This window comes from Elephas maximus, chromosome 19 (assembly GCF_024166365.1).
Source record: "Elephas maximus indicus isolate mEleMax1 chromosome 19, mEleMax1 primary haplotype, whole genome shotgun sequence".
Taxonomy (NCBI): domain Eukaryota; kingdom Metazoa; phylum Chordata; class Mammalia; order Proboscidea; family Elephantidae; genus Elephas; species Elephas maximus.
In genome coordinates this window covers 6,875,273-6,890,376 of record NC_064837.1, presented here as the reverse complement: position 1 = coordinate 6,890,376, position 15,104 = coordinate 6,875,273, and the positions used below count along the sequence as shown (strand labels likewise).

The 15,104-nt window shown below is 46.4% G+C and overlaps 1 protein-coding gene across 6 annotated transcripts in view; it reads left to right on the top strand.

Moving 5' to 3' along the window:
- The window catches only part of MYOCD (myocardin), a 116,967-nt gene that overhangs the window by 77,260 nt on the left and 24,603 nt on the right, over positions 1 to 15,104 (top strand). For all 6 annotated transcript variants that reach the window (XM_049859576.1, XM_049859575.1, XM_049859578.1 and 3 more), the window contains 3 exons: positions 4,952 to 5,127; positions 8,602 to 8,727; positions 14,582 to 14,829. In XM_049859576.1, the coding sequence (XP_049715533.1) occupies positions 4,952 to 5,127; positions 8,602 to 8,727; positions 14,582 to 14,829 (550 nt within the window). The remainder of the gene's footprint in view (positions 1 to 4,951; positions 5,128 to 8,601; positions 8,728 to 14,581; positions 14,830 to 15,104) is intronic.

Sequence of the window (15,104 nt, the reverse complement as noted above, 5' to 3'; positions counted from 1 at the left end):
TTCTAACCTTTCAGTTAGTAGCCAGCCGCGTTAAGCATTTGCACCACCCAGGGGCTGCTATCACTGTTAAGTGAACTACTAATACCAACTTGTATTACTATCATTTGGTATCACTTGAAGGCATTAAAGTGCAGTTGTTGAGGGGTAACAGGAGAAACCATTCTCTTTCTCCCTTCTTAACATGTCTAACCACATGTTAAAATAATCAAATAACTTTGCAATTTGGTTAATTCCCCCTGGTATGTGAGGCTCTGTATGAGTGTGGGTGGGGAGGGAGAGGTGAATCTTTGTGACGTGAACTATCAGACCACACAGAGGAGATCCACACCCCTTTAGATTGAAGGAACAAACAGAAATGTTGTCATCAAGCCAATTTTAACTCATGATGGCCCCACATATTACAGTAGAACTGCTTCATAGGATTTTCTTGACTATGAGCTTACAGAAGTAGGGTGCCAGGCCTTTCTTCCACAGTACTGCTGGGTGAGTTTGAACCACCAAAATTTAGGTTAGTAATAGTCGAGCGCAAATCATTTGCACCTCCCAAGGACCTCAGAAAGGGGAAGGAATATGAGAATGATGTTCTCCAATAAAGGCTGCTTTGGGCAGAGAAGAATGGCTGACCCAAGAGGCTAACACAGTCACCTGCTGGTTCTCTGAGAATGTGAACAGTGTTGGCTCAGAGTATGTGCCACCCAGATCCCAATGGAATGCTGTGATTTCTGGGGTAGGAAAGGCTTATTAACACACACACACCCCATGCCTACCTAAAACCAAAAAAAAAAACCCACTGCCGTCAAGTCAATTCCAACTCATAGGGACCCCATAGGACAGAGTAGAACTGCCCTACAGGGTTTCCAGGAGCGGCTGGTGGATTCGAACTGCCAACCTTTTGGTTAGCAGCCGAGCTAACCTACCTAGCTATCAATAATACGTGTAATCCTTTTAACAGGGACAAAGTCTTTAATTCCACAATTAGAAGTGGGATGTAAAATCTCAAGGAAAATGTATTTTCGAAAGTAAAGAAGTTTATGAGTTGAGTTGACGGTGAAAACGTAGTCATGGAGGCCACAAATGACAGATGACATTCCTAAGAAAGAAAAAAAGAGTATATAAATTCTCTCACACTGGATGAAAACGGCAAAGAGAGGCTTATTTGCAGAGCCTAGGTTTTGTGGTGAGACTAGGAGAAGGGAAGGGTGTGAGCTAACTCTGCATTCTTAAAATAGAGAGGGAGGTGTTTGGGACAGAGTGCTGAAGAGGGAGAAGAGTGACCTCTGCCTCAGAGAAGAAGCTGGCATTTATCAAATACCCAAAGGAACTCCCGCAATGGAAGCTGAACACGCTGCTGACACATATACGATGCATTCGTTCACTTCAGGTGATGTGTAAATAGATGTTTTATATTATTTTCTCTACTGTTTTTATTTCCATTTTTACAGTTAAAAAATACAGTGCAAGGAGAAGTTGGGAAAAAAAAAAAAAAAAAAAACTTCCCATCAACATGATGGAATTCTGTGCCGCTATCAAAAAAAAAAAAAAAAATTGAAGATCTCTGTGTTGTCACTTGGAAAGATCTCCCAGAAACATCACAGAGTAAAAGCAAACAAAAAATGTTTCAGAACATTATATTTCATCCAGTCCTATCTGTATGAAGTACTTTTAAAATGTGTGTGTATTTTTTGTGACATTCATAGAGAAATATCTAGAAGAGAAGACAAGCCATCAGAAGGAAGTGGGGTTATTGTGTACATTAGGCATTTTCATACAGTCTGGGTTTTTATGACAAGCTTGTATCTTATACTCATTAAATGGCAAACGTTGTGCTATAGATGTTTTTACAACAATTTTAAAAAATTAAAAAGGAAGCAATAATGGCTTTTATAAGCTCCTCTAGGATCCGTGGAGCAGATATGTTAGTGTCTAAGCCCCTCCAGATTAGCCGGCCGCCCGATGGGCGGGCAACAGTTGTTTCCACCCACCCTACCTTTGCCCGGCCTCTTCCTGATATGACCCTTGGATGTCAGAGTGAGGGTCCATGACAGATGCCAGGGGCAGGAGTGATGACAAACCTCACACCGCATTTGTTCCATTACTCCAGCTCTTTGCTGCCGTTCCAGTCGGCTGTGAGAGGTTCTTTCTCTTATCTGCACAAAGCCAGAGTCCAAAGTTCTTGTCAGGGTGATTGCAGAGTTCAGGCTGGAAAACTTCCTGATAATACCTGAATTCCTTTGGAAGAGCACTGCCTGGATTCGGGTCAGAAGAGCCGTGTGGCTGCAGCACATTTTGTACTGTGCAGCTGGATAACAAACCAGATGAGATTTGGCAATAAAAACTTAAGGGACATATAAGGATGTCATTCTAGTCCCATCTGGACAGATAACCCTGCTCCCCAAGCCAATCTCTGCGTTCCCCTAGAAAGACCACGCAGACGGCTAAGCAGGAGTCTCCATGTGCAAGCGATTGAGGGTTTCCAAAACAGACACAAAGATATGGAGAATAAAAAGGAAGCCCAAATAATAAAAAATAAGCATCACGCCGAAGTTTCTGAGACACATGTATGGCTTTTATAAACAATTATGCATTAGTTGAATGGGGCTTTGGGACACTCTTGTGACATTGACTAATTCTGACATTTAGGGATTTGAACTTAGTAGCTGTTCCAGCTTACCCTTATTAGTAAAGTTTGCTAAACATTCTGTGCCCTGTGCCCTGCTCTGTATTTGAAGATGATGCAGGTGGCAGGCTGTCATCTCAAATGTGCCTTTCCTGGTAAAACCCCAGGGAGATGGTGACATTCCCCTACTCCATTCCCCTTTGGCTTCGGCCTGCGTCCAGCAGCCTCGATTCTGCCCTCCTTCTCTCCTGATTTAGTTCGAAGACACACGGGTTTACCACTAATTAACTTTGCTCTCTGTAATTTGCTGTTCTTACCTTTCTATATAAGTGAGGTCATGAACCAGAATCGACTTGACGGCACACAATGACATACAGTATTTGTTCTTTTGTGAGTGACTTATCTCACTTAGCATAATGTCCTCAAGCTCCATCCATGTTGTCGCGTGTATCAGGATTCCATTTCTCTTTCTGGCTGAGTAGTATCCCAAATTTGGTATGACCTCACTTATATAAAAAGATAAGGATAGGCAAATATGTAAAATCAAAAAGCCAAACCCATTGCTGTCAAGTTGATTCTGACTGATATTGATCCCACAGGACCGAGTAGAACTGCCCATAGCGTTTCCAAGGCTGTAAATCTTTATGGAAGCAGCTTTCTCCAATGGAGTGGCTGGTGGGTTTGAACCGCCAACCTTTTGAGTAGCAGCCAAGTACTTTAACCACTTTGCCACAGGGCAGAGGCCCAAATTTATTAGCGGTTACCAGGGGTGGGAGGGAGGGGAAAGGGGAGTTGTTGTTGCTTACAGAGCATTGAGTGTCTGTTGATGGTGATGGAAAAATCTCACTGATTAAGGGTTAACAGCTGCACAGGTGATTGGTGTAACTGATGTTACTAAATTGTACACCTCTAATAAGTTGGGTTGGTAGATGCAGTGTAATACTATATATATGCACATACACACACATATATATATATAACTTTTTACAACAACAAAACACTTCTTGGTTTGGGCCTTTACGGTCATGGTTTCATGGGATGCTCCAGTTAATTGGCCTAATAACTTGTTTAGTGCTTCTTTTCTACCTCCTAGTTTGTTCCATAGTATCTGGGGTCTTAAAGTTTCCAAACAGCCATCCAAGTTACAACAATTGGTCTCTATTTGCCTAGAGCCACAGAGAAAAAAGAAGAGCCAGGAACAGGAATAGGAAAGGAATGTGTGGTAATGCCTCTGTGAACAACTGCCTCCTTGACATGAGATCAGAAGAACTGGATGGTGCCTGGCTATCATTATTGAACATTTTGATAAAAGATTCTAAATAAAAATTTTATCCAAAGGGGGAAATGTGGAACAGAATTTCAATTCTCATGGCATCCAGACTTTCTGAAACCACTGAGGCTGATGAACCCCTGAAACTACTGCCCTGAGATTATCTTTAACCTGAGACCATAAACCAGAAACATTCCACTAAGCCTTCTCTAAACCAAACAGTCTAGCTTAACTAGTAAAGAACATCTGTGGTGAGTGTTGTGCTCTTTTAAAGAACTTACTATTTGAGATCAAATTGTTAACACCAACACTTGAAAGGTTAGGTAGGAATCTTAAGGAGAAGTGAGTCCATGTCAATAATGGAGTATCAAATTGGAAAAGGAGGGTGAAAATGGCTGCAAAATTTGAAAAATAATGCCACTGTATTGTCATAGCGACCCTACAGGACAGAGTAGAACCGCCCCATAGAGTTTCCAAGGAGCACCTGGCAGATTCAAACTGCCAACCTTTTGGTTAGCAGCCATAGGACTTAACCACTACGCCACCAGGGTTTCCTTTTTTTGTTTGTTTGTTTGTATTGCACACGTAGAAACTGTTGAATTGGTGTGTGTTTTGCCGTGTAGATACTCAACAATTGAAAAAATCAGGCTCACATCACTACCAGTTGTCACAGCGTCAACCCCGACTCATGGAGACTCCACGTATAGCAGAGTAGAACTGGGCTCTGTAGGGTTTTCAATGGTTGAGTTTTCTGAAATAGATCACCAGTCCTTTCTTCTGAGGTGTTCTGGGTAGACTCGAACCTTCAACCTTTGTTTAGCAGCTGAGAGCACATAGAAAAGCCAAAGATATGGATAAAACTTTTATAAGTCCAAACTCCCATTCGGATTAAATATATGAAAAACTAAATAATTTCGAACATACCTGCACTCTTACTTTGAACTTGAAACAAATCCAAGGAGATCTAGGTGTGCTTCTAGTAAACCATGACTCACTGAAGCCTTTCCAAAGCCTTTTGATGTTCCCTAAGCCACTGACACAGCTCTTGGGTTTCACTCACTCAGGTAACCAGGTGAGCTTCTCCAAGTCAGCAGACGCATTTGCCTTTGAAGAGGACAGCAGCAGCGATGGGCTTTCTCCAGAGCAGACTCGAAGTGAAGACCCTCAGGGCTCCACAGGATCCCCAGCAGACACTAAAGCTGTGGAGACCCCTCTGGCAGGCCCTCTGGGGACAATCCAGGTAAACAAACCACACCTTGGCCTATAGTCTCTTTACGGTCTTAAAAATCAACACTGCCACAGATGGCTTGTTCAGAGACTCCGGAGATGTCTCTTGACCGTGCATCATCTTGGTGCCTTTTCTTACCCTATTCAGTCCAGAACCAAAAACCAGATGGTTGCTGTTTAGTCATTTCTGACTCATGGTGACCCCATGTGTGTCAGAGTAGAACTGTGCTCCATAGGGTTTTCAGAGCTGCAACCCTTCAGAAGCAGGTTGCCAGCCCTTTCTTCTGAGGCATCTCTGGGTGGTTTCAAACTGCCAACTTTTGGTTAGTAGCCTAGCCCTTACCCATTTGCACCACCTAATCCAGGTTTGGGTATACAGTGGCATAAGTCTCCAGATAGCACTGAAAGAAAATCCCCAGAACTATACTCTTTGACTTACTTATTGAACACCTACTCTATCAGGTAGACATGTTTTTGTCTCCATTTTTACAGACATGGTAACTGAGGTTCAGTGAACTTAGATGACTCTTGCCTACAATCTCCCAGCTAGAAAGTTCTGGAGCAGGACTAGCTTCAAGTGAGTGAGCAGTCACTCACTGTAGGGTCCTTGGGGATGGGGGAAAAGGAAGTGCAGTTGGCTACGAAGCAAAGAGGCTGTGTCCGATTGACAGTTGTCAAGTTTCCAGCCTCCAGGCCACTACCAAGTCCACTTCCAGCCCCAACCCAAACTCCTGCTAGACGAACCCACAAACCCTCAAGAAGTGAGGAGCAGATACTGAACAGGGTCTTCCAAGCACGTTCACCATCTTCCCCCTTTCTAAGGGTGATAAAGAATAATAACATAACAACAGCAACAGTGTGCCCCCTCTGTACCAGGAAGAGAGCTCGGCACTTTACACTTTCTCATTTGGTGTCACAGTCCCCTTCGAACTGCCGAACCCAGTGCCGTCGAGTCGATTCTGACTCATAGCAACCCTACAGGGCAGAGTAGAACTGCCCCATAGAGTTTCCAAGGAGCACCTAGCGGACTTGAACTGCCGACCCTTTGGTTAGCAGCTGTAGCACTTAACCATTACACCACCAGGGTTTCCACAGTCCCCTCCAGGGAGGTATTATTGGCATCGGTTCTGGCAGAAGAGGAACTAAGGCTCCATGAGGCCTAATAACTGTGTGAGCTCCAGGAGCATCACAGAGACCCCACCAACCCCTAGAGGCCCCCCTCTGGAAGCTTGACGGGAGTTTTCTTCTGCCTTGTTGTTGTTAGCAGCCATGAGTCAGTCCCCAGCTCATGGTGACCCCAGGCACAACAGAACGAATTGCTTCCCAGTCCTGCACCAACGCCATGATCCGTTGCAGACAGAACCGTTGTGATCCAGAGTTTCCATTGAATGATTTCGAGAAGTAGGTCACCAGGCCTTTCTTCCTAGTCCATCTTAGTCTGGAAGCTCCACTGAAAGGTGTTCAGCATCATAGCAACCAACATGCAAGCCTCCGCTGACAGACAGGTGCTGGCTGTGTGTGAGGTGCGTTGACGGGAATGGAACCCAGGTCTCCCGCACAGAAGGGGAGGACTCTCCCACTGAGCCACCACTGTCCCCGGTTTTCCACAGCCTAGCCCCACAGTATTCGTGGAGGCCCTAGGAGGAGACAGGCCTGGGCATCCACACACACAGGTGAAGCGCAGGAGGGAGAGGTGAACTCTTCAGGCCCTGGCTCTGAGCAAACCCTGCTGACCTCAGCCCCCTACCCTGCAGCAGGGAGGGTCTGCTTCTCCCACCTCACAGGATTGTTCCATGGATTGAAATTGGGTATTTTATTTGAACACATGTTGCCAGCTGTAAAACACCATACAAGTATCAGGGACAGTTATAATAATTATTATCCCAGGCCCTCTTTCCTGAAACCATGCTAGTTACTGGTGGTTGTCATGCAATTTTTCACTCCTTTGAACCAAAGACTTCCAAGAGTGCCAAGGAAAAAATGTAGAATGGGAGGGAAAGCAGAACAAATATTCATAACGTTTATTGTGCAAGAGTTTATAATCAAAGTGTTTTTCCTTCCCCTGCATGCTGCGGCTGGTCTTCACAGCCCAACTTCTTTGATAACATCAAACAGTCTATCAGGCCATTTGTGTGTGTTATTCTGACAGTAAATTCCTCTCTTCTGATTTAGGAACGTTTGAGAAGACCCTAGGTGAGGAGGGGAAGAAGGGGGCATTCACTGAGCAAGGCCAGGCAGAATGCAAAAGTCGTTGTTTCATTTCACCCAGCAACCCCGTTTGACAAATGGGGAAGCTGAGGCTCTGAAAGCAAGGATCCTACAGGGAGGGCTCAGGAAAGGGTACTCACTCCTTGCTCCCATCATTAAGAGGTCCTGAGCAGCCCCTGGACTGCCCGTTTGGGTCACAGTCACAGCAGAGGAATCCGGAAGAGGCAGAGAAGAAAATGACGTGTCTCCAGGAGTCGCTGTGGGCAGAAACCTGCATCTCACAAAGGCTTTACTTTGCTCTAACATGTCGAGTCACCGGGTGGTGCAAACAGTTAAGCACTTTGCTACTAACCTAGAGGTTGGCTGTTCAAACCCACCCAGAGGCACCTTGGAAGATAAGCGCTGGCAATCTGCTTCTGAAAGGCAGCAGCCTTGAAAACCCTATGGAACACAGTTCTACTCTAAACACGTGGCGCTGCCATGAGTGGAACTCGACTAGGCAGCCCGTGATTTGGTTAGGGTTTTAACACACAGGCTTTCCCTCTACCTGCCAACAATCTTTCTCTCTGCCTTCTTCATCCTCCTGCTTTTCCCCAACATTCCTACCCCTGCTCCTCCTTGCTCCCCTCTTTGTCCAGACTATTGTCAAGTCCAACAGGTGAGACTTGTCCCAGACAGGTGGACTCTTTACTCGGGGTTACCAGATGCAGAGGCCCAGCGAGGATAACAAGCGCCCAGGGGCAGTCTCTAAGTTTGTGACCACCCACCGCATACCCCCACTGCTCTTCAAGGGAGGAGGCGGTGACTCACCAGCCAGCCTCACCTGATAACCCCTTTGACTTACACCCTCTAATCCCCCCTTAGGAGCCCGGTAGCACAGAGGTTAAAAGCACTCATTTGCTAACCAGGAGGTGGGCAGTTGGAACCCTCCAGCAGCTCCGCAGGAGAAAGATATGGCAGTCTGCTTCCCTAAAGATTTACAGCCTTGGAAACCCTGTGGTAGCTGAGTCGGAATGATTCCAGGCAGTGGGTTCTTGGGTAATCCCCCCTCACTAAGCCTCTGACCAGATGTCCAGGTTTGCCTAGAACAGGCCAGCTTCACACTGGTTTTCTGGAATAATTACATAATTAATATAGCCCCCTTTCTCTTTCCTAAGTGTCCTCATTGGATGACAAATGATATACAAGACCCCTGATACCTACTAGGGTAAGAAGCTGGAGTTAAAGCTGCGTCATTTGGCATTCCCTCCTCACCCTAACGCTGATATTTGGATTTCAGGATCTTGCTTCTGGCTCAGAAAATGACAGGAATGACTCAGCATCGCAGCCAGGCAACCAGTCGGACGCTGGGAAGCAGGGCCTGGGCCCCCTCGGCACCCCAATGCCCGTGCATGCTGCTGTCAAGGTAGGGGCCAGCCTCCACGTCCCCCCCCCCAACCCGAGCATGCAGCCCACAGAGCCAGCTCGGTGCAGAGCTTTCTGCACCATGAGGAGGTCACAGGGACCCACGGCCAGGTACAGCCCACTAGGAGCCACCCGAGGCAGGAGCTGAGATACGGCCGGCGGTGTGCGTGCACTAATCTCTTCTCCACGCAGCACAGTGTGGGTTCCCGGCAGAGGAGAGGCCCCCGTGTCTCCGTTGCCTTAGGAGCACAGCATGCTCTCCACTTAGAAGACCCCGTTAAGCTCTTTGTAGAGAGAGACATGGTTGAGTGCAATGCACACATGAGTTATAGGTATAGGGCAGTTGAATTTTAAGCAAGGCAAGCAGCTCTGAAGACCTCGCATAATGTAAAACATATCATTCAAGCCAGTCTCCCCATGGAAACAAAGATGGAGGAGGACGGTTACACTCATAGTAAACAGATATCTATAAGCATTACACTAGCATACTTTTGCTTTAATTTTCTATTAAAAATTAAATTTTCTATTTAATTTTCTATTAAAACCATTACATCTAATAGTTCCAGAGTGCTCTCTCCTAAGTTAACTGCCTAATAGTCGTTTGGCTTTCTTCATAGTATTTTATCCTATATAACTTCTAACTGATGTGGAAGCATGTTTTTTCAGATCTAGCGCCACCACCTAGTGAATGCTGAAATGACTATTACTGGAGACACAGAGAGACAATTAGGAAAAAAAAACCCATTGCCATCAAGTCGATTCTGACTCATAGCGACCCTGTAAGACACAGTAGAACTGCCCCATAGAGTTTCCAAGGAGCACCTGGTGGATTCGAACTGCCAACCTTTTGGTTAGCAGCCATAGCTGTTAACCACTACGCCACCAGGATTTCCCCAGAGAGGGACACAGATAGATATACAGAGATATTAAAAGTTATAAATTGAAGTAAGGATCAATGTTAAAATAATAGTCCTATAATCCTCTCCACGGCAAATAAAGAAAAGCGATTTTATGTCCTACATGGATAGAAGGCATTTCAGCCCCCCAATAAAGCTCCCCCACCAAACAACAACAGCTTAAACCCAGCTTAAGGCTCTCTCAGCTCACCAGCCTTGAAATTCTGGGACTATTGACGAATTTTGTTCATTGCAGCAGAGGAGATGATTCACATTTCTTCTAACACTGTGTATAAAGGGATGTTTTATTAATTCCTGTGGAAATATTTAATATTGCATAATTCAGATCTTCAAAGTGTGCAGCCTCACTGTACTAAGAACATGTGATAGGAGCGCAGGGGAAGGACTGATCAGTTTCAGTGAAGAGGGGGATTGACAGCCAGCTGGGACAGTGGGTCAGGTGAAAACCAACACAATTCCTGACTGGTCAGTGCCTGTGGATTGCCTGTTGTTAGGTAGTCATCATCTCCAAGGTAAGAGATACTAGAAGGTTTCATAAAGAAGGAGGCAAGCAAGTTAGGGAAAAAGATCTCTGCCCTACTGGCCTTATAGGATTCTTATAAGGCCAATGAGAGAATGTACAAGGATACTCATTGAAAACTGTAAAATCCTATGTAAGAGATAGGTGCTGTCAATACAGGCTCCCAGGGGGTATGTATCATATTTGAATAAAGCATAATTCCTGCTCTCAAGGAGCCTTCTGTCCAGTTGGCATCTGAGGGCCACCACTTGCTCATATAGGGCTGTGTACAGGTAAGAAAGAGGGGCTCCCAAAGACTGGAGTAGACATTTTTCTAAAGAAGGTATACGCATGGCCAACAAGCACAGGAAAAGGTGCTCAACATCATTAGTCGTTAGAGAAATGCAAATCAAAACCACAAGGAGATACTACTCCACACCTACTGTGGTGGCTATAATTTAAAAAAAATACAAAAATAATGTGTTGGTGAGGATGTGTGGGAAATTGGGACCCCCATACACTGCTGGTGGCAATGTTAAATAGTGCAACCACCTTGGAAAACAGTTTGGCAGTTCCTCAATAAATTAAACATACAGTTACCACATGGCCCAGCAATTCCACTCCAAGGTATATTAAAAAACAAAAAAAACATTGCCATCGAGTCAATTCAGTACTGATCCTATAGGGTAGAGTAGAACTGCTTCATAGAGTTTCCAAGGCTGAAATCTTTACAGAAGCAGACTGCCACATCTTTCTCCCATGGAGCAGCTGGTGGGTTTGAACCACTGACCTTTCAGTTAGCAGCTGGGTGCTTCATCACTGCACCACCAGGGCTCCTTCCAAGGTATATACCCCAAAAAAACGGAAAACAGGTGTTCAAACACAAACATACACACGAATACTCATAGCAACATTATTCAAAATAGCCAAAAGATGGCAATAACCCAAACGTGTATCCACTGATAATCGACAAACAAGTTGTAACATATCTATAATAGTCCACATGGAATATTATTCAGCCGTAAAAAGGAATGAACTATGGATACATGCTACAACATGGATGAACCTTGAAAGATGCCAGACCCAAAGGCCGCATATGGTATAATTCCCTTTATACGAAATATTCAGAACAGCCAAACCCATAGAGACAGAAAGCAGATTAGTGGTTGCTGGGGCGGGGCTGGGAATGGGGAGTGCCTGCTTAATGGATTTGGGGTTTCCTATTACGGTGATAAAAATGTTCTAGAACTAGACAGTAGTGATTATTGCACAACGTAACGAACGTACTGACTGCCACTGAATTGCACACTCTAAAATGGCTAAAGAGGTGAGTTTTATGTTGTGTATTTTACCCCAATAAAAAGAGATGCCCTTCCCCAGGTGGCATAGAGTATATGGCTTAGGGAGCAGATTGGGGGCCTGACGGCAGCCTCTCCCACCCCATCGGTAGCATTTGCAGAGCTGTGACCATGATCAGACAGCCTCAAAATGCCACACGGAAAGTACAGCGGGAGGAAGAGTCGTCACTGGGTTGAGCTGGCCGTGGTGGATAAACAGCAGAGGCCAGGTTCCAAACAAGCAGAAAATTGCTCAGAAAAGAGGCAAACAGTATAAGCTATCGGAAAGGGGGCAGGCGGTTTAGGCCGTTCGATGAACTGTCTTCCTTGGCTGACTACGGAATTTGAACTTTACCATGCAGGCCAGGACTGGCAAGCGAATCATGAGCTGATGGGGTGTTCAGCAGACCCATGTTTTTGTGCAGGCTTGAGTCTGGATGCCTTTTAGGAAGACGCACACTCTCTGGCCACTGACCCAGACTCCTGGCCTCTCGCACTACACTAGCCTGGTCCACACATTTATGCCTAAGTTTTTAAGCACTGGAGTTTGGCTCACCTCTGCTTTAGGTCCTTGGGTGGCGCAAACAGTTTGCACTCAGCTGCTCAGGATTCGAGCCTGCCAGCACCACTGCAGAAAGAAGGTCTGGCCATCTGCTCCCGTAAAGACTACAGCCAAGAAAACCCTATGAAGCAGATCTAGTCTGGAGCACATAGGGTTGCCATGAGTCAGACTCCACTTCAATGCCAATGGGTTTGGGTTTTTTTTTTGTTTGTTTGCTGCTTTAGAAAGATGAATACGCGTCTCTTCTATTGGCCGTGCTGTTCTAAGGTACTAATGATACAGCGGGGTCCCTGGGCGGTGCAAACCGTTAACTCATTTGGCTGCTAACCGAAAGGCTGGAAGCTCAAGTCACTCAGTGGCATCTCGAAAGAAACTCAGCCATTGAAAACCCTATGGAGCATAGTTCAATTCTGACACACATGGGGTCGCCATGAGTCAGAGTCAACTGGACGGCAACTGGCCTTGATAATACAACATTAGTATCCCCTGAAGGAGCCATGGTGGCGTGGTAAATAACCAAAAGGTGGGTGGTTAGAACTCACCAGCCACTCCGTGGGAGAAAGATGTGGCAGTCGTCTTCTATGAGATGACAGCCTTGGAAACCCTATGGGGCAGCTCTCCTATGTCCTATAGGGTCATTGAGTCTGACTTGACAGCAGGGGGTTTGGGTTTTCTTTTGCTTTGTTTGGTACCCCCTGGGCTCAAAAAGAATGAAAGTACATAGTTGTCTCTGTCCCTCACTATCCAGAGAAAATGGTCTGGTTTCAGTGTTTTCAGGAATGCACAGAGTCCCTGTGCTAAGGCAACAGGCGGGGAAAACTCAATCCTTGGTTTAGCTGCTAGACCCAGGGCTCGGGCCCCGCCCTTCCAGGACAAGGCAAGCCTAGGATGGGGTGGGAACAGAAGCTAAGCTGGAGCAGAGCAGAGTGGAGCTAGTGGTGGGCACCCTGCAGAGAGCCTCCACGTGCAGGTCCAAAAACCTCCCATCAGGAGCAGGAGAGCAGGAACCGCCAGCACACGGGAATACTGGTGCTCATCATTCATTAGTCTCCAGGAAGAAGTCCCCTGGAGAAAAGAGGCCTCAGGGGTGCAAAGCGCTGAGTCAGAGAAAAGCAAGTTGTAGGCTCCTTTGGATAAGGTCACATTGAGAAGTGTTTTGAGGTTGAAATGGGAAAGCAGCCAGTCAGACTGCGCCTGCCAACTATTCAGGCGCGCCCTCTCCTGGACACTCCTGGTACCACACCTACTCTTCACCTTGTTCCCAAATCCTCAAAAAACTTGTCATGATGCCCATTTTTTTCATTTCGACCTTTTAAAATAAAATCAGAGTTTGGAAGCTTGTATTATTTACTTGATTAAAGTATGAATGTACTGCTTCCTAATATATGGAGTCCTTTTGATTTCAGAATATAAAAATAGAAATAGGTATAGACTCAATGGCAACTAACAACAACGTAGAGATATTGTTGTTATTGAGTCATCTCCAACCTGTGTATGACAGAACGAAATGTTTCCCAGTCTTGTGTCATTTTCATGATCACTGGGATGTTTGAGTCTATTGTTGCAGCTCGTGGGTGCCTTCCAAGCCTGGCAGCTCAACGTCCAGCACTATAAACCAAAACCAAACCCAGGGCTGTCAAGTCGAGTTCGACTCATAGCGACCGTATAGGACAGCGTAGAACTGCCCCATAGAGTTTCCAAGGAGCGCCTGGTGGATTCGAACTGCCGACCCTTTGGTCCAGCACTATATCAGAGAATTTTCCGTTGTGACCCATACGGTTTTCACTGGCCAATTTTCAGAGCTAGATTGCCAGGCCTTTCTTCCTAGTCTGGAAGTTCCACTGAAGCCTGTTTACCATGAGCAACTCTGCTGGCATCTGAAATCCCAGTGTCATAGCTTCCAGAGCCATAGCAACATGCAAGCCAGCACAGAACGACAAGCTGACCGATAGGTGACTGAAGTGATTACGTGTACACATAGGAAAGAACTTACGAATCAGTCACACACCCGAGCACATGCCTTCTTAGGCCATTCGTGGGCTGGGAGTAGGAAAGCGCACTCGATGAAACACAGCCTAACACCCCATTGTCTACCTGGCAAGTAAGTAATCCTGCAGCCACTGCCAAGAGTCATGAGTCTCCGCCTAAGGAGTGTCATCCCACTTGCAATGATTTGTTCATTCACACAATGCATATTTAGTTCTAGGATTTCTTTGTGCCTAGTGCCTTTGCTATATTTTGGGGATTGTATTTCTGGGGTTGGAAACCCTGGTGGCGTAGTGGTTAAGTGCTACAGCTGCTAACCAAAAGGTTGGCAGTTCAAATCCGCCAGGCGCTCCTTGGAAACTCTATGGGGCAGTTCTACTCTGTCCTGTAGGGTCGCTATGAGTCAGACTCAATTCGGTGGCAATAGGTTTTTGGTATGGGTATTTCTGGGGTTAGAATGCCCATCAGGCCAAACCTTCTCACGGTAGATCCACCATACCAAGGTATTCCCATCCATCTCCTAAGCACGTGCCGTGTCTTTATCCTCTCTGCAGTCCAAGTCCTTGAGTGACAGTAAGAACCGCCACAAAAAGCCCAAGGACCCTAAGCCGAAGGTGAAGAAGCTCAAGTATCACCAGTACATCCCCCCAGACCAGAAGGCCGAGAAGTCCCCCCCGCCCATGGACTCGGCCTACGCCCGGCTGCTCCAGCAGCAGCAGCTTTTCCTGCAGCTCCAGATCCTGAACCACCAGCAGCAGCGGCACCACTTCAGCTACCACGGGGCCCAGCAGGCTCCGCTCAGGTCAGTCGGGAGCCCGGGCGGGCGGTGGCTGGGGGCGGGGCCGGGGAAGGCCTTCTCTGCCTCAGCACCCTGGCCAGCACCTCGTGACCCGGATGGCACCACATCCTTGGCCACTATGGCCAGGAGATCGTTCTGAACATTCAGAGACCACGCACACCTGTGCAGGGACCTGAGGCCAGGAGGAAACGTGTGAAGCAATGCCCCTGATCAGAGGCCTCTTTGGGAAGCAGGAATGTTTGCCTGAGCACTGCCAAAATGAATGGTGGAACAGAGAG